At 43.5% G+C, this 20,361-nt stretch overlaps 1 protein-coding gene across 1 annotated transcript in view; it reads right to left on the reverse strand.

The window, feature by feature from the left end:
• Window positions 1-1,762: 1,762 nt before the first annotated feature.
• OBI1 (ORC ubiquitin ligase 1) overlaps window positions 1,763-20,361 on the reverse strand; it is a 33,529-nt gene continuing 14,930 nt past the window's right edge. The window contains exons 5-6 of the mRNA XM_044429560.1: window positions 16,737-16,825; window positions 1,763-4,143 (exon numbers count right to left, since the gene is read on the reverse strand). Coding sequence (XP_044285495.1) covers window positions 2,580-4,143; window positions 16,737-16,825 — 1,653 coding nt within the window. The 3' untranslated portion in view covers window positions 1,763-2,579. The remainder of the gene's footprint in view (window positions 4,144-16,736; window positions 16,826-20,361) is intronic.

Raw genomic sequence — 20,361 nt, forward strand, 5'->3', positions numbered from 1 at the left:
GAGGGTGTTCAAGGATAGGCTAGACATGCACCTGGTGGGCCAGTCATGAGTAGAGCTGGGGGTCAGACTAGATGGCCCGAGAGACCCCTTCTGACTCGCTCTGTTTCTGTTTTTTCAGAATTTTCACACTACCTGCTCTTGTCTTTTGCTTCAGCCATCACTAGAATGCTCCCCCCCACCCATATCTTCTCTGCAACCTTGGGCAAATGGAGTTTCTGCACCCCTGACACAGGAGCAAATAAACCACTTTCTACTTGAGATTTTTTTTTGTTCTGTTTAAAAAAAGTACTCATTATTTGATATGCATCCCCCCCAAAAAGAAAAAAGAACCAATCCCTAAAGTATCAAGAAATGGACATACTGAAAAATCAAGTGCCTTAGAATTGAATATTGCATGGCTTTTTGCTCACAAGGCAAGCATTCCTGCTGCAGGAATGTGAAGCTGCAGGACATCCACATTGAGGCCAAGCAGAAATAATCTTTTGATGTGGGCTCTGTTGCATAGGTTATGCGAGCTGTTTAGTTTCAGGCATCTGTGCATTGCTTCAAGCTGAAGCCAGTCACAATACTGAATTAACTCCGACATCACCTTTCATATAATACTAAAACCTGAGAGTCCATTCACTGAAGCTTAATGGTGGAAGATTCCGGACAATCAAAAGGAAAGACTTCACACAGCACATGGTTCCATTGTAACTTGCTTCCCCCATATGTGGGGATGGCCAAAAACCTCAGGAAAAACCGAACGGTGTCCTTACGGTGCATGGTGAAGCAATGTGCAACTGCTTTCCTATCTCTTCCTCATGCATGCATGATTTTGATTCAGACTAAGAGGGTGGCATTCTGGGAAAGGACTGAAGTATCTGTCTGTCCCCCACTTCTTTTCATCCTAAAATTCCACCTGCCCACTCATATGCGTGTGTTAAAATGTCTTCTTTGAAATCAATAGATATTTTCCCTTTCTAAATCCTCCCTGGGGGGTGGGAAACAGGGTGGGAATTTAAATCCTCCTCTCTCAGAAGACCACAGTCCCAATTTATGCCAGGGCTGTGCAAACTTGTAGGAAAGTAACGGAGAGCTCCACTATCTGTGCTTTAGCGTTTCGTTTGGTCCTTGGACAGCTTTCAGTGCAATGGACCATGGGATAACAACAAACATATGATGGCTCACACATGTTCAGCTACACACACTGCTGAAAGGTATGGGATTGGGATAGATTTACATTTAGAGTAGATTCATTAAAATCAAGGGGGCTTAAATTAGCCACAACTGATTTAAGTCCCCTTGACTGAAATGGGTCCTCTCCAGATGGGACTAAAACTGGATCCAATCCATTATGGACCAATCACTCACCCTAAACAAACCTCCCCCAACCTGGCACTCTTCAGGTGTTTTGGGCTACAACTTCCAGAATGCCTGAACACTGACCATGCTCTCTCGGGGTAATGGTAGGTGAAGACCAAAATATCCAGAGAGAGGACTCTCCTAAACTAACCTAATAGATGGTGTTGTTATTCACCTAAAAAGTGTGATAGCCCAATATATACCAACCTGAACTCTTTGGAAGTATAGGATGCCAATCTACTCATGTCTAAAGATAAATAAATGCATCACAGAAATTCAAGACACAAGGTATTACTACTTTTGGCAAACCTGGTCTGTGTTTCTATCACAGAGAACAGCTTAATGACAATTTGGGACAGGATTTCTAATTGCAGAAGTTCTCAATTCCGCAATACCTGAAACAACATCAAAGACTATGTTGCTTGTGACTTTGATTTTATTCATTACACATAGGAAAGCATGCAGTATTCATGTAAAATGCTCAGTGCACATTCAGTAAACAAGCCATTAGCATACCAACCCATTTTTGAACTATGCAGACACAAATCACACAGTCTTATACAACAGTGGAGATTTTCCATTTTTAGAAAGTTAAAAGCAGTATTTAATTAAAAAAATAAAAAATAACTGGATTCTCTGTCTCAAGGAAAAAGGCATTTTTTCCAACAGAAAACTTGCCAAAGGAAAATAAAAGATACGAACTAACAGCTCCACACTGAAAACTACAGATTCAGCAGGGGAGAAGGCAGAGGGAAGGAAACCGACTAATGCAGATAATAGCAGGCAAACGTTTTATTCTGAAATCCAGGTTCAGGGAGAAGCTTGGCTCAGCAATAGCTGCCATCACATTTTTGCACAAGAGAGACTATGGCGTTGTCTCTCAAGGGTCTTCCCCATGTAAAGATTGCTTTCAATGAGAAACTGTTTTGAAGACCTGTCACACTCAGTAACTGGACATTTAGCAGCTCCTCACAGCATAAAAGACATCATACAACCCAGCACTAAAACAAAAGGGTGGTGTCTAAAACTGAAGACATCAACTGATGCGTCCTTCTTCAACAAAAACTCTCTGAGAGAATCTTCACGCTCCATCTCTCAGTATTTAAGTCCTGGACACACTGAGATCAAAGGAGAACTTAAGAAGTATTCACTCTGGGCGGGTGAGGGAATTTGAACCATTTCACATCAGCACTAAATATCTATTTTGTTTAGAAAAAGGAAAGTCAACCAGGGCATCAATTTTTGGTTGTTTTCGAGGGACTTGCACTAGACAGACTACTCTGAATTTTCCTTTTTGCTGATGCATGGATACTTTTGGCTTTTCTGTCGGGTATGAAGGATGACGACCATGGAGACTGCAGCTGGTGATGCTGGCTATGCAGCTCAGGAGCCACTTTAAAGAGAGGGGACCCAAGCTTTTGCTCTTCAAACAGTCCTCGAGAGTTGCTAAAGAGAAAGCTTGGGGACAGCTCTCTTTGGAACAAGAAGCCTGGAGGCTTTATTTCACTCATTTCTGAAGTCCGGCCTGCAAAGAGTGGGAAAGGATCAGTTATGTCTAATGCAGATGGAGAAAGGATTGAAAAAGTCGCAGATTTCCACTCACTGTCCTCTTCAGAAGGATCAGTCGCCAGAGGACATTTCAGAGAATTTTGCTCCTTCCTTTCTTTCCCATTCTTATCATTTTCATTCAAAAGGTCATGATGTGGATCGACCTTGCAGGAAGTATCCAGGTCAGAAGATGACTTGGAAGTATAATAGGGGCTCTTGCTGTTGTCCGATTCAGACATCATGGAATCCAGTTCAGAGATTTTATCAAGGTAAGCAGCATCCATAGATGCCTCACTGGAAGTTCTGGTGCGATTCATCTCTGAAGAACGGACTGAATGAAGTTTTTTAGGCACAACTGGATTGTGTGTTTTATCGTTGGATTTTGCCGAAGACTCTCCTGAGTCGTTAGTGACTGCATTTGGTTCCGAGCCTTCAAAGTCCAAGTTATCATAGTGAGGCTGGCATCTGTCCCAAAATACTGGCTTGTCTGATACAAAACACGCCACCTTGTTTTCAGTGCTCTCACAGCTGCTTGCACTACGATCAGGAGAGTCCTTGTTGCCGTCATCTGACGCCTCACCAAAATCCTCAAATTCCAGTTTCCTTAGGAAGGCAGAGGGCTCTCTTGCAGTCTCCTCCTTTCCAGAAGGATCATCCTTGTTGCTCGGAGTGTTCAGCTGGAGGCAGCTGAGCGAGAGTGGGGTACATGGATCTGGAAGCTCATAAAGCTCTTCTTTATATGGGACACAGTCTTCAATTTTCTGCCATGTTTGCTCTGAACAGGTGTCCATGTGAGAGCCTGCTATATCCAACAGGCCCTCCTGAGAGCCCGTAAAGACATCCCGTGGAACAGAGCCCTGGCCAACCGATTCATCCGAGCAGCACTGGCTGGCCGCATTCAAGCACACGTCATTGCTGCTACCGAGCAGTCCGCTACCCGCCGCCTGCTCGAGGCCATCGGGGCTGTGGCTGCTACACAGGCAGCTTTGATCGAGATGTTCCTCCGGGCTCTCCAAGAGTGCGATCTCATTAGGAGCACTTTCGCTCATGTTCTCCTTCAGGCCAACAGCGGCTTCCCTTTCCGGACTCGCACTGCGCCTTTGCTCACATTCCCTTTTCAGCTGTGAAATTTGGGACTCAAGGTCCTCAATGTATGAGTCGCTTCTTTGCAGGGCCTTCTTCAGGCGGTTCGTTTCACGCTCGCACTGCTCTAGCTTGGACTGGAGGGCTGCGACAGTGAACCTCCCAAACCTGCAAGAAGCCAAAAGGCAAGGCGTTAAAAGGCATTTAAGAAAGTGAGAAGAGGAGCGAATCTTAATGACATAAGGACATAAAACAGCCAGCCTACCTGGACTAACATTCTATTTGCAAAGTGGCTAATGACTTACAGCTCTGGCAAAGTGGTTTCAGGACAAGATGGACATAACTCACATTTTGCAGGTGTAGACAATGGAACATTGAGTAGGTAATGAAGGTAACAGGCCAGCCTTAAAGAACCTGGTGCCCTGAAAAGTGCTGGACTACCTCTCCCATCGTGTTGCTTGTGAACAATGGGATTTCCAGTCCAGTAAATGTGGAGGGTAGCAGAGCCTACAGAGGGCTGGCTGCAACAGACATGCTAGAGAGCCTCCCACAGGTTATTTGTTCTCATGTCGAGCAGAAAGGCACGGAGAGAACGGCTGTCTGCTTCTTCTGGGGATCTCTTCACCAAGGTTTGGTGCACAAACTCTGCATGCGGAACACAGGTTCACAGATCTGACGGTCTGGTGGCCATCTTGTGCCAACCTCCTAAAACAACCGCACAAGTATAGGGCGCACCCTGCCCTGGTGTAGCTCAGAAGGCATACTGGCATACCTCCGTGCAGGCAAACTGACATCAAGTTTAATACAGCCTTGGTAGCAGTGCTTGGAGAGGGTGGCCTGTACCGTGCTGTACCCCCAAGCCCTGCAGCAACACCAAGGCCTTCCACAGTCTCATTCAGTGCTCCCTCCCGACAGAGGATGCTCCACAATGGGCCTCTAGCGAGCACGGCACCAGCTCCTGCCCACCTGGGTACTGCGGCGGCACCAAGATGTGTCTCAGCTATGCTTCTGAAAATCTCAGCAATGCACCAGCACATGAGGCAACTGGAAGTGTAGTCATCATGCTCTAGTTAGAATTGTTAAAATTCCGCATTTATTATAGAAAAGGAATGGTGAATAGTTTCACACGCAGAAGAAGTCTACAGCTGAAATTAAACCATTAGCAGCACTAAGGCAATAACAAGCAGAAGATTACTCTTCCAGGGGCCGGACCTATCCATGCGACTCAAATATGCATGAAGAATTATCCCCTAAAACAATGGCAGAGATTTATGATAACATTTGAACAGCAGTCCACATCTTGAAATATTTACATTCAATCATTTTCTTACCGCACAGCAGCGTTTTACAATATACATTTCATCCACAATGTCACCTTGTCAAATATAAAAATGCCGAGATGAAATTCAGTAATTGTCACCATCCTTTAGAGGTGCTTTTGTATTTTTTTTCTTTTTAAAAGAGACTCATTTGGAGCCTTGCGATTATATTCCTCTCTGATGTATAGCTTTTGCTCAGCCTCCATAGGGAAAGAATTGCAAAATTTATTTATTTATGCACAGACACACGGACAGACAGACAGACAGACAGACAGACCGACAGACACACACACACACACACACAGAGAGAGAGAGAGAGAGAGAGAGAGAGAGAGAGAGAGAGAGAGAGAGAGACCGAGCACAAGGCTGCTCGTTTCTTTGGAGCTTGATGCCAACAACTTCAAAAACATAGCATCTGCCTGAGTGAAGCAGTGATCTGATAAGCGTTTATGTAGACTAGATCACTTTGTTTCCCATTTTACCTGTTTTTAGATCTAGACAGGCACAAAGCAAAGTGTTGATTGCCTTTCTTTCAGGTCTTGAGTGGCTCAGAACCTCGGTACCGTCCCCAACACAAAGCGGTACCCTGACGACCAGGACTTTGTGAAGAGACAGGTTTCTGCTATACATGAGGAGGAGGTTCCTTAGGGCTAGACTGGCTGGCCGTGCAGGAGGCAGGCTTTTGCAGATAGGTAAACAAGGGGCTTATGGATATTTGTCAGGGATGCAACATTCCAGGGGTGCAGAGCCTCAGGTCTGGTGTCAGTCCCAACTTCCCCCTGCTCCACCCCCTTCCCTTACCACCAGCCTCTTGGGGGTTTTAATGCAATTTTCTGCCTCCCTCAACACCACCCTGCTTAAAAGTTAAAAATGCAATTTCCTAAGTCTCCTTGACTTGCAACTGGTTTTATGTGCTGGAGTGGGTTTCTTCTTTGCTGATTTTATTTTGGCTTTATTTTTTGGTGTAAATACAGTAAAGAAGCAAGAGGTTCTAATGAAATTATGCTGATCCCCTTTTTCATTTGGCCCCATCCCTTTTACAACTGCACTGCAGCTTCTCCAAGAGAGAATCTGGCCTGCGGGCTGAAAGAAGCTCAGCTTCTCCGCTAGAGCTGTATCCTGACCCGGCATCCAGCAGGAGACCAGGCTGAACCAGCAGCTCTGTGATGCTGAGCAGTCCTCAGCAGGGGCCCACTGCTACCAGGGGGAAACACACGTGACCAGGAGCGCAGCCTCCCGAGGGGTGGTGCTCTGCTTTGGAAAGGTTTCCCAGGCTTGCCCTTTGACCTGAAATTCTGCCTGTGCTCTGTGATGCTGTCACCATCTGCCATCTTTTATATTATCTATTTTACAATGCGTTCCCTTTTACGTTATACCACCACTTAAAAAAAAACAATTCAAAGAAACCATCTAACCTGAACCAATCCATTTACAGAGGTATCAAAATGGTTGTGGCACTTCCAAAGGACCCAAAGATCAGACTTCTGGTACACACGTACTCTAAAATACCCTAATGCGTAGGGAAGGCTAGGAAGTGCACCAACCTCAACAGAGGCTATAAAGTATTCCCCAGAAAACAGAAACCTCCCATTGCACCAGACATCCCAATGTACAGAACAGCTGACTTTTTTTTACATTTGGAACAGGCAGTCTTCCAATTAGAGAAAACCAGCTACAAGGCTGTAGGCGTTCCACAGCCCTTCGTTCAGGAGGGGCAGGGGCTCCAACTGGAGACAAGAACGTGCTTCGCTGCAGCACACAGGCATGCAGCCAACCAAACGGTGAGCAGGCATACGGAAATCCAGCGCTGAGGAAGATCCACGTCTGGGGGCAGGGTGGGGGAATGGTCGGTCTCAGCATCCTTGCTCTCAGTCAGGTTTCTCCACGTACCACCCCCAGCGGCACCGGCTTCCTCTTGCGGCCTAGGTTTATTTCCTGGAGTTCAGAATTTGCAAACATGGAGACCAAGGAAGGGGGCTGAGGAAACTGCTTGGCTGACAGCAGTGGTGGGCAATGTTTTGGCCTGCAACTCCCATCAGGCTCTCAGACAACGAAAGAAACAAGAATCCCTACACATGCAAACAGCTTAGTTCAGAGATGTTGTGAGGTTGTGCTTTGCCTATTTCCTTACAGGGGGCCTCTCCCTAACTGGAGCACTACTTTTGGGTTAAACACCTGAAACTATTATTAGATCCCATTTCTGGGGGCACAGACCAGAAGCTAATCCAAGATCTGATTAGCAATGGATGTTGTAAGAGAATTCTAACTTTTAACAGCCACAGAATCCCAGCTCTGATCATGAAAAGGAAGACCTAGCTAGTACAGAAAGGTGTGCTCACATTTCAAAGGTACAATAATTACACCTCTACTTGCTTAAAAAGGGAGAATACAAGGAGTCAAGTTCTTTCATGCAGAACCGACTGCAGAGTATCACCAGTGGTACCCTCCAAAGGAGGCATGCAAACTACAGAGAAACAACCCAAGAAACCAAAACTACAGATGCAACTACAGAGCAAGGAAATCCTGGAGAACTGTGATTCAGATTCATTTGACTGGTCAACATCAGAAAAGAATTGATAAGATCTTTCACTAAACTTCCCAATAAGGAATAATGCAAATTATCACTAAATTAGCTAATTTACCCCACATTGATTCAACAGCACAACCAAGAAAATATACTAGAATCATCTGTAAATCACCCCCTGCCCATCAACTGTTTCACCTGTACGTATAGCTAAAAGGGTGACTACCTTAGGGACTTTTATACCACCCTAAGGACTTTTTCAAATCTATAGATGCCAAGCTACAAAGTCTACCACCCCTGGAGTATGAAAGAGTCTGCCACAACTTAGACTAACTAAATGCAAAGCCCTGGCTAAGCTAACAGGCATAAGTTTAGGATTCCTTCTAGGATCAAAGAAACTACAAAAAAGAACAGGCCGGACCCCTGTGGAACTGAAGAATGGTAGGGTTGTTCTTAGACAAGTCAGGGCACTTAGGCAGAGTGGAAGTAGCCGATTTATTTCTTTTTGGATTGGTGGGGTTTTAATGTTTGTAAACCACCCGGAGAACCCTCTGGGCTATTCGGGTGGTATATAAATGCAATCAATCAATCAATCAATCCAGTAAGTGCTAAATTCAGAACCCTAAAGGACACTGAGATAAAAATGCTGTCTTGGGATATTGCAGGGTGGTGCTCAAAGCAGCATAACATACAATTATTGAATTATATTGCATGCTTTGATTTCATCTTGCTGCAAGAAAGTTGGCATTATGAACCCATAACACTTAATCATTACAAATACTTTCAAAAGCATTTCTCCTATCAGGCCCAGCCAACACAGACAATGGAGGCGGCCATGGGATTCATAGGCCAAACCATCTGGAGGACCCCTCCAGTTGTCAACTCCTGGTCAGGTTTCTGATGCCACAAAAGCCCTCAGCTCTGAAGGGAGTCTATACTTTCCTGCTTTTGTTTTTAAGGTAATACTGGGAATGTGTGTAGGGGAAGGGAAAGAGAAAAACTGTTTTCTTCCCAGAGAAAAATCAGGAACGCCTATGCACAGACCCCAAGACAGAAGTCAGGAACTGTTCCAATGCTGGGGGAGCCCTTCTCCTGAGCTCACCCTCCAACAAATCTGACTCCATCGTCTAGACAGAAGGGGCATGGCAGGATCTAGTGCTGAAAATTGGGTGGGGGGTGTGATGAGGAGGGGACAGCCTGCAGCAGAATCTAGTGTGCCCATTGGGAAACCTCCATTTACCACAGTTTCCCCTCCCTGCTCTAAGATCTTCAGATGCTTTCCTCCTAGCTGCCTCTACCAAATGAAATGAGGAGAGTTGGTAAGCCACTTAGCTGAGGGACATTTTAGTGCTGGAATCTCAGTTATGGAATGCCCTCCACAGAGGGGCTCACCAGGCACTTGCATTGCCAGATGAAGACTTTTTAGCTACCCCTAAAAAACTCTAATGGCAGAAAGTGAAGAGAAACTAAAGAGCCTCTTGATGCGAGTGAAACAGTTGGCTTGAAACTCAACATTAAGAAAACTACGATCATGGCATCTGGTCCTCTCACTTCCTGGCAAAGAGTTGGGGAAGAAATGGAGGTAATGACAGATTTTATTTTCCTGGGCTCCAAGATCACCACAGATGGTGACTGCAGCCAAGAAATTAAAAGACGCTTGCTCCTGGGGAGGAAAGCTATGGCAAATCTAGACAGCATACTAAAAAGCAGAGACATCACCCTGCCAACTGAAGGCTATGGTTTTCCCAGTTGCAATGTATGGCTGTGAAAGCTGGACCATAAGGAAGGCTGAGCGCCGAAGGATTGAGGCCTTTGAATTGTGGTGCTGGCGGAGACTCCTGCAAGTCCCTTGGACTGCAAGGTGATCAAACCGGTCAGTCCTAGAGATCAACCCTGACTGCTCTTTAGAAGGCCAGATACTGAAGATGAAACTCAAATACTTTGGCCACCTAATGAGAAGGAAGGACTCCCTGGAGAAGAGCCTAATGCTGGGAACAATAGATGGCAAAAGAAGAAGGGGACGGCAGAGAATGAGGTGGCTAGACAGAGTCACCGAAGCAGTTGGTGTGAGCTTAAGTGGACTCTCCGGGGGATGGTGGAGGGCAGGAAGGCCTGGAGGAATGTGGTTCATTGTGATCCACACAATCAAAGGCTTTAGCATAGTCAATGAAACAGAAGTAGATGTTTTTCTGGAACTCCCTAGCTTTCTCCATGATCCAGCATATGTTGGCAATTTGATCTCTAGTTCCTCTGCCTCTTCGAAATCCTGCCTGTACTTCTGGTAGATCTCAGTCCACATACTGCTAGAGCCTAGCTTGTAGGATTTTGAGCATCAGTTTGCTAGCATGTGAAATGAGTGCAATGGTGTGGTAGTTCTTCCCTTCTTTGGAATTGGAATGTAAACTGACCTTTTCCAATCCTGTGGCCACTGCTGAGTTTTCCAAATTTGCTGGCATATTGAGTGTAATGCTTTAACTGCATCATCTTTTAGGATTTTGAATAGCTCAGCTGGAATACTGTCTCGTCCACTAGCTTTATTGTTGCTAAGACCTCTGAAAGCCTTTTGACTTCACATTCCAGGATGTCTGGCTTGAGGTCAGTGACCACCCCATTGTGGTTATCAGGAACATTAAGGTCTTTCTTGTATAGTTCTTCTGTGTAATCTTACCACCTCTTCTAAATCTCCTCTGTCTCTGTTAGGTCCCTGCCATTTTTGTCCTTTATCATGCCCATCTTTGCATGAAACGTTCCCTTCATATCTATAATTTTTTTGAAGAGATCTCTGGGCCTCCCTAGTCTATTCTTTTCTTCTATTTCTTTGCACTGTTCATTTAAGAAGGGCTTCTTATCTCTTCTAGCTATTCTCTGGAATTCTGCATTCAATTGGGTGTATCTATCTCTTTCTCCCTTGCCTTTCATTTCCCTTCTTTCCTCAGCTATTTGTAAAGCTTCCTCAGACAGCCACTTTGCTTTCTCGCATTTCTTCTTCTTTGGCATGGTTTTAGATGTTACCTCTTGTACAATGTTCAGAACCTCCATCCATAGTTCTTCAGGCACTCTGTCCATCAGATCTAATTCCTTAAATCTATTTGTCACCTCTATGATATATTCATCAGGAATATGATTTAGGTCATACCTGAGTGGCCTAGTGCTTTTCCCTACTTTCTTCAATTTAAGCCTAAATTTTGCAATGGGAAGCTCATGATCTGAGCCACAGTCAGCTCCTGGTCTAGTTTTTAACTGACTGTATAGAGCTTTTCCATCTTTGGCTGCAGAGCACATAGTCAATCTGATTTCTGTGTCGACCATCTGGTGATGCCCATGTGTAAAGTTGTCTCTTGGGTTGTTGGAAAAGAGTGTTTGCTATGACCAGCATGTTCTCTTGACAAAATTCGACAAGCCTTTGCCCTGCTTCATTTTGTATTCCAAGGCCAAACTTGTCTGTTATTCTGGTTATCTTCTGGCTTCCTACTTTAGCATTCCAATCCCCCATGATGATAAGGACATCATTTTTTGGAGTTAATTCTAGAAGGTGTTGTAGGCCTTCATAGAACTGGTCAACTTAAGCCTCTTCAGCATCATTGTTTGGGGCATAGACTTGGACTATTGTGATGTTGAATGGTTTGCCTTGAATTCAAACTGAGATCATTCTGTCATTTTGGAGACTGTATCCCAGTACTGCTTTTCCTACTCTTTTATTGACTATGAAGGCTACTCCATTTCTTCTGAGGGATTCTTGCCCACAGTAGTATACCTGATGGTCATCTGAATTAAATCCACCCTTTCTTGTCCATTTTAGGTCACTGATTCCTAAGATGTCGATGTTCAGTCTTGTCATCTCTTGTTTGACCACATCCAGCTTGCCTTGATTCATGGATCTTACATTCCAGGTTCCTATGGAGTATAGATCTTTACAGCATCGGACTCTCCTTTCACCACCAGATACATCGGCAACTGAGTGTCCTTTCGGCTTTGACCCAGTTGCTTCATTCTTTCTGGTGCTACTAGTACTAGCCCTCTGCTCTTCCCCAGCAGCATATTGGACACCTTCCGACCTGTGGGGCTCATCTTCCAGTGTCATATATTTTTGCCTTTTGGTACTGTCCATGGGGTTTTCATGGCAAGGATACTGGAGTGGGTTGCCATTTCCTTCTCCAGTGGATCACCTTTTGTCAGAGCTCTCTGCTATGTCCTGACTGTCTTGGGAGCCCCTGCATGGCATAGCTCATAGCTTCATTGCGCTACACAAGCTCCTTTGCCATGGCAAGCCATTGATCCATGAAGGGGATTTATTCTTTACTCCATTTATATTAATCAAGATGCTCTCAATGTGGCCACTAAGCATATCCAGTTGCATTTCTGTGCAGATATATATATCTTTCACATACTGGGCAACTCTACCTCCCATTCTGTTCCTTCTGTTCTTCTTGAACATGTTATAGCCTTCAACAATAAAACAATAAAAATCTAGGGTACACGTTTGTCTACATTTGGCTTTTGCTTCCTTCAAAATCAAGAATTAAAGTATGACATGGTCACTTTCCCCCAAGTTCCTGTAGCTGCCACTGGTTCACTAGGTCTTTCCTGTTGGTTAGGATCAAGTCAAAGACAGCCATTCCTCCTGTACTCTTGAGTTAAGTGCCATTTCCAAACCAGTGTATAAAAATTCTCTTTAATTCTTATTGGCATAAATTTTAGAATTCTCTTACCTCATACATTATTCCATTCTTCAAATAGATTTCTTTTTAAATCTATTTCCCAAGACTCTTTAAGAGGATCATAGTGCTCCTCCTCTTCTAATAATATATTGTAGATTTTACTTGTCATTCTTCTCATCCACATATTGTCTTGTTTTTCTTTTTGTAAAATTATATCTTCAAATTTAGTATATTCTCTGCATGTACCATTTCTCTTCAACCAATTCTTAGTCCAATGGAAATATATTGTACCATTTTATTTTACCTTGTCCCAGTGTTGCTTGTACCATTTATATCATTTCTTTACTCTTCATTTTCTGTAACCAATCTTTCAACCTAATAACATGTTTATTCTTCATTACTTCCTTCAAATTACTCCTCAGATTTACTGGGAATCTTTCTAATTCTGTAATTGGGTATAACAGCAAAATCAATGAGATAAAGATATCTCTATAATTATTCCAAATTTTAACCATATTTTAAAAAGGATTTATCTTTTTAATAACATTCTTATCTTGTTGAAGAAAAATATTTAATAAGGATCCCTCTACATCTTAATATTCTAATTTACCACATATTATCTTATCCAGTTGTAGTATAATATCTGGTATATGCCTCAGTTGATTAGCTAGATAATCAAATTTCACATTAGGAATGCCTAAATCCCCTGTTCTCTGGAGCATATACCATCTTTTTTATTAATTCTTACTTTTTTATCCCTAGTACACAATTTATTAATCATGTTTTGCCATTCTTTCAAATCTTTCTCTGTTAACTAATTGATAACATCATAAGCAAGGAATTAATCTAATAAAATCTTCATTTTGATTGCTGCTATTCTACCAAACTATGATTGACCAATCTTCTTCATCATTCTTTATCTCTTTCACTTCATATTTTAACATATTAAAATTATTCTCTTTTAAACATAGCAAATTTTTGTAATATCTACTCCTAAATACTTATTATTACATGTCTTAGCTTCTAACTTGCTTTTAATCTCATCCTTTTCCACTTTATTATAATTAACATCATCTCTGATTTGTCCCAATTTACCTGTAAACCCTTTATTTTTTCAAATTTTGTTACATGTATTTTAATCTGATCCATAACCTTAACTGGGTCCTTTATTGTTAATAATCTGCAAATAATCTCATTTTAATTTTATTCTCAAATCCTATACCTTCTATTAAATTATCACTTCTAATACTATTTGCAAGCAGTTCTATAACTAAAGCAAACTGAATCAGAGAAAGAGGGCAACAAACACAATATTCCAGGGGGTGCTTGGCCCTTAGGAGCAGATTTTCAGGGGTTGCCAAGAGAAGTTCTCTGGAAGTTGCTCCTGCCTTCTGCAAACAGGGCTCTGCTCAGGGGGTGCATCTGCCTGCAAGACCAAGCCCTGTGAGTAATCCAGCGGCAGAGGCCATCAGTCCTACGCATCTTGCTGGCTCACTGTGTGGCTTGGGCAAGGCACCTTCCCTTCAAGCATCAGTCCTTCCCCAACTATACCTGAGTGGCAGCCACCCCCCACCCCCCGCCCTTCAGGATGAGCCAGATTTCCTAAAGACACACGAGGTACCCTATGAAAAGATAGCGGGTGGGGAGCCAGAAGATCCAAGCCTCGCCAGTCCACTCATAAAGTTACCATTGCTGAAAGAGGCATCGGCCGAATTGCCATGGAGGAGTGTGGTCCATACAAAATATGCAGAAGTTTAGCAGAGTTCACTTATATGCAGACCTAGCAAAAATTTTCAATGGAAGAAATGTGTAATATGTTTATTTAATGCAACCTGCATTAAAGGCAACCTTTAATTTGCCAAGAGTAAGGAAGCATCATGACCTCAAGTGCATCTTTTCTTAGCAAGCATCCCCAGTTGAGGGGGAAAAAAATCAAGCATGTTCTCCAAGGTCTCAAAGCAGGGCCAAACTTTTAGCTGCCGTAAGGGACAGGTCTAGGAAGTTCAGATTCAGGGAGACGACATCAACAGATACTAGCCTTCTGTCACTCTAATGTCCAATGAATTAAACTACAGGAATGTCTCTACAGCAGACACAACTTTGTGGTATTTCCATGTTGAATAGCTCTCTCAAGCCACCATTTTAAGGAAGAAGGACCCTTTGATTGCACAGAAGGATGAAGAAATTTCCCCATAGGCTTCCTTCCACCTGCAAAATAATCTAGGAAATTAGCTTGAACATCACTGCAAACACTCTTTCCTTCAAAACGGGGTACATTGCAACAAAACGCTGAGGGGCGCCACTGGAGGAAGCCATGTCCTCATAGCTTCTTCCCTGCATAACTCGAATGGCTCAAAACCAAGGAAGTTGCGTTTGCATGTGTGCACTTATAGTTTCTCCCCATATTACCATCTTTCTTCCCCAGAATTCTGAAGGTTGGTTATGGTGGAAGTTGTGGCCAACACATGTGAAGGGCACCAGGTTGGAGGCTGATCAATACATAACCGGAGCAGCATGCTGGGCCGTCACAGAGAAGATGTCTCCGCCACCATCATGGCTCCTCATCTTATAAAGTTCAAGAAGGAAGAAGCTTGTACATGGATCCTCTAACAAAGTTCTTTCTGGACTTTGCTGAAAACAGCCCATCAGTTCTGGCTTCTTGTATCCTGACCTTCACTCTTGTGTGGATCACTGTAGAAGACAACCGGACTTAGACCTAAATTCACCTGTGCACTTGACTCTGGCTATGACACTGAAGTACCTCAGAGAATCCTTACTTGTTGGTTTAACCCCGGCCCCTGCTTCACTCTCGGCTTGTCTGACTGACACTTCCATGGCAACTAACTGTGTGTTTATTTGCACAGCAAGGAGCTGAACGCTCCCCGGTAGGCTAAGATACAAGGCTGGTCAGCTGCACTCAGGCTGGTGGGTAATCACAGGCTACGCAGGCTGGATGCATTAAGAAAATTTGCTTCCAGCTCCAGTTAAGGAGTGGGGCTTGCAAAGGGCCTTGATGAGCAACACATGCAGACAGGTGGGTGTAGCGATCAGAGTACGGAACCATATACAGGGAGTTGAGCTGGATTCAAATACCCACTCGGGGTGACTTCATTCTAGCCATGCCCTTTCAGCCTAACACCTGGCCTACCCTTGTGAATAAGCCCACGGAAATCAAAGTAGCCTGAAGTCACAGGCCGAGGGGCCGGTACCAGCACTTCCACACTGGTTGTGGCTGGCGGGCCGGGTGGGGGACGTCTCTTCACCCACTCTCCTTACCTGGCTCTCCTGTCCCCCTCTATTACCAAAGGGCCACCCTAAGACCAACTGCTCTGTAAAGGAGAATTCAGGAGGTGGAGGCAGGCGGAGGACAAAAACCAGGCACCTCCTCCTGATGAGCTGCTTTGATAAAAATGTACCCCTTGTGCCCTATAGGAATGTTTGAAGTCTCCATGTCATTGAAAAAAGTTGGAAATGTCTAATAAAAGAGGGTGTCTATCTGCTTGTCTAATGATGGTGAACCTAGAAAACTTGGCATGCATACTAAAGACACTCCATCTGTGTGTAATCCAGGGTTGCTCTGCTCTTAAAACAGTCATTTCGATTAAGGCAAATTGTCCCTGAAGCTGAAGCGACAGTTACATTTCACCCACAAGGGGTAAACTTCCCTAACCAGCACACAGGTCGTCAGTTCCTACCATATGAAGCCAGGGCAGAGGAGGAAACCAAAGGCCAGAGTTATATATGCCTGCACCTTCCTCCTGAGAGCGGGGCAGCCGCCTGCTTCTCAGGAGAACTGTGAAACTGGACTGCTCCCACAGGGGTCAGTGGTGTGCCCCATGGCAGGGATGAGGCGCACCTTGCTCAGGTGACGGCCAACCCTCGGCAGCTGCCTGATTTTGCTCGAAGGTTTTGCTATTTCAAACTAAAGGCCATTCCAAAGCCAGGTACATTTGCTGGCTGTTGCGTAAAATGAATAGCACTGGGATTTTGGGAAGGAGAAACAGTAAGATTCTATTGAGCAACCAATAATCATTTTCTACATTAAGAAATGCAAATACCATTTCCCCCCCTAAAATTCACCTTTTCAAACGGAATTTCAAGTGAGACAAGCCATCCAGGATTCCTATTAAATTCACTTCCAACAGAAAGACAAGGCCACCCAAGCCCGACTACATCACTGCCACTTCATTTTATGGTCCTCCAATTGTTAAGTATGGGCAAATGAATAATGCACGATAATGGCTTAAAATATTTACATACTTCTGGGGTGATCGGCTTCCAACCTCAGCCTTTAACCGCAAGTTCTCCCTCACAAGACTCCCATTTTCCAGCCTTAATTTCTTATTTACCTATATAGAAATTAAGAATATTAAGAATACAGAAGCAGCAAGAAAAACTAACAAACATTTCTAAGACAAGTGATTTGAGGTTTTAAAAAAGGTATATTTAAAGTAGCAACAGTTAACACAGAATCCTCTTCCCCTATTCTCTTCCCACCCTACCCCAGTGCACCTTATGGGGATACCACTTAAAAATTACCTTGGGAAATGGCTTGCAAAAACTGAATAGAGAACAGACATTTTTAATTTATATTCCCAAAATATGCCGCAAGCGCTTCTATCCAGGGAAATAAACAGACCCATCTTCGTTCAGCCTGGCAGTCATCGTGGGGCGATATACTAATGGCAATTTCATGTTTTCCTCCTTTCCCTTCCTTCACATGACTAAATACTTTAAACACATTAACATTACAATGTGCAGGTATCAGCAAAATGAATGTTGAACAGCTTCTTTACTCTCCCAAACAAACTTAGATTGCCCACTGGTTTTCTTTTTCTATAAGAAGATGGTACACACACAAAGTAAATTCAGGGCGACATCTTATTTGCCATTTCACTTGGGAATCACTTCCAGAATGTTACTATTAATAATACTTTCAATGAAGAAATTCTCTATGTGCCAGTGCCAGAGTGGGACTCAGCCCCCCCAGTCTATTTAGCAATTTGCAGGGATTTTGTTCCCAGATGCATATCAGGCCAACAAGCCTTTCTCACAACTGTGAATGCAATGCACAGGAGCACAACTCTTGGTAAATGCTCACAATTTCTTGAACTTGCTTTTGAAAGCGTGCAATTGTGCACTTCCAAAAAGATGTGCTCACATAAATGTACATTCCCCATTCTCATGTTCATGCTTTAAACTATAGGAAACATTTTGGGGGAGTATTTTTAATTGCTCATTTTTCCAGATGCAGGGGAGATGCTCATGTTTTGCAGTGAGAATGAACCAAAATGAGCTTCAGGCCTATTCTGGAGAACCTCAATGACCGCTAACATTGAATAGTCTAAGCAAGATACCTGGGAGCTACAGACACCCAATCAAGAAAAATCCCACTGATAGTCAGCTTTCTTTCTTAGAAAAGGGGTGGCTATACCTGTCTAGCCTGAGTAGGAAGACAGCTTCTTCCATTTGACATGAAATTCTTGTGCCTAATTTTGGCTTACATGCTATTGTACACCCTGATCCAGGAGCCAAAAGTAGGTATATGTCATGCACATAAAAACTGGTGCCTCAGTTTAAGTTTGTTCACACAGCTCAGAGCTAGCAGATCAACTGTATAATGCAGTGTTCTCCAGCCTGGTGCCTGTGAAATATGCTGGACTGTGACACGCATAATCGCCAATGAATATGGCCATGATATAAGGGTGGGAAGCCTGTATGCCAAAACATTTGGTAGGCCACAACTCCCAGCAGCCCAAGCCAGCATACTCAATTATGAGAGGGCATTGTTAGCCAAAACAGCTGGAGGGTTGTTGCCCATCCTGCATATAAAATACTCCCTGTTCACTTGAAAGCACAAAGTATGGGACCATTTACACCACCTGCAGATTCAAGCAGTAAAGCCACATTAACCTGTAGGCAGCAAATGGCATCTCCTGCAAAACACACCCCAGCCTAGGGATGGGCAAATCTGTCAAGAGGACATTTGCTACTGGACAGATTAGAAAAGTAATAAAGAAGAGCAGTCTTGGAGATTCTCCTTTTTCTACCACCAACCTCTTTCTGACTCTGTCTATATTGGATAGCAAAGCCTCTGCAAATGCACATATATTTACATACACATTTTTCTAAACATGTTTGCATGGTATCCTTACATGAATGTTATTTCTCCCAAACTGAGAATACCACTTTTGTGCCCGTTTTCAAATGCATATATTCTCTTGTGTGCACTTTTCAAATGGGCCCATATTTTGGCATTCGTTTGCCCTTCCACCCATCAAAAAGCAAGCCTTGGAAATATATAATTTTTGTTAGATATGTTCAGTCCTGAATGGTACAAACTGGATATTCTTGTATGTACCAAAACACATTTCTCACCCAACCCCTACACAGGCACACAAAAATCAAGAATAATTTCAATAACAGCAATCTATCAAGGAAAATAACAGGCTAAACCTCTTCTCTTGTTTTCTATGTTTGCTACCTCCTTTAGTACTTTTGTTTCCTTGTGAGAAGCATTCAGGCATGCCACTCATTATCTGAACCCTGGTCTTCTAGTCCCAAAAGGCTTATCTACTTGAATTTGATGAATGGAGGATCCAGTCCCTAAGTATGGAAAGAATTCAATGGAGCCTCTTTCAAAGGGTCTAAATGTGCTGAGTTCTATGTTTTAAATTATTGTGACATCTCAGCTATGGGTAGGACCCAACTGTGCTCCAATGCTACTGCTAAGGATATTGCTCCAGTGCAAACCAATGCTTATGCAATGTAAGTACCCCTTACTGGGGCAATGCAATTTGCAAGAGGAACTGGCGACAAAGCAACCCCCCCCTTTTGCTTATTGTCCAGGCACCTCTCAGCCAACAGGCAGCATATGCAAATTGAAAGGGGGCCAATCAGATGTATTACATAGATTATTGGAAGCCTGAAAGGCATCTGGTCATCAATACTTGGGGAAAAAAAAATAATTGGTCTAATACAATTAGTGACTACTGGATTTGCAAAAACAAAAAAGGTCAGCGGACAAAATAGGCAATTAATGAAACAAAGAGTCAATGTTTTCCTTTAGGATGCTAAAAAATGGTTTTGCCAGATGACCATACAAATATTGGTTGAGTATTAAGCACATTAATTTATTATAATCTCAGACAGAGCTAAGAACTGTGGAAGCTGCTGCAGTCTAGACGAATTTAGAATGCATGCTATACTTTACAAAGCATGGAAACCTGCCTTTGCAGAGGGCGCCATTGGCTTCTTGGCAGCCCCAATTCTCCAGGATTCATGGCCTATGTGAATGTGATGGCTACTTGTGATAGTCAAGATTCTGTCTTATCCCTCTATTTAGACAGAGGTGCTGTTGGTGGCTGCTTTATCTGTCCAGAGAGAAAGCATTCTGCTTGTTCTGAATGTGGCTGCAATACCCTTAAAGTCTTCATGCATCTCCTAAATTCAGCTTTGCCACAAGAAGCTTGGACTTTGTGGCACAGAGCTAAGTTAGCAAGCCAGTTGCAACCCTCACCTGGACAGGGATGGCCTGGCTAAGTTGAACCACACTCCACTGATCTCCAGATTAGCTTACAGTGATGCATTTTACTTGGGGCTGCCTTTGAATTGCAGGCAGATACAGGACAGAACCCTAGTATGAAGAATTAGAGCACTCATCATCTCTCACTGTGGTTCTGAATGAGAGTGGTGGCCCATTTCTGTAAATTTCATTACCAAAAATGGATACAATATTCTACAATGAGCTGCTATCCACCTGGCGACACAGGATAGGAGCTCCTGACAGAAATGTTCTAGAATGAGAACAGCTAGAGCAGCTCTCCAGAGCAGCCATTCATCCTCTGGTTCTACCTGCGAGTATTGGGTGCCTTCCTGTAAATGA

The sequence above is a fragment of the Varanus komodoensis genome, unplaced genomic scaffold, assembly GCF_004798865.1.
Source record: "Varanus komodoensis strain SLA01 unplaced genomic scaffold, ASM479886v1 scaffold2, whole genome shotgun sequence".
NCBI lineage: Eukaryota > Metazoa > Chordata > Lepidosauria > Squamata > Varanidae > Varanus > Varanus komodoensis.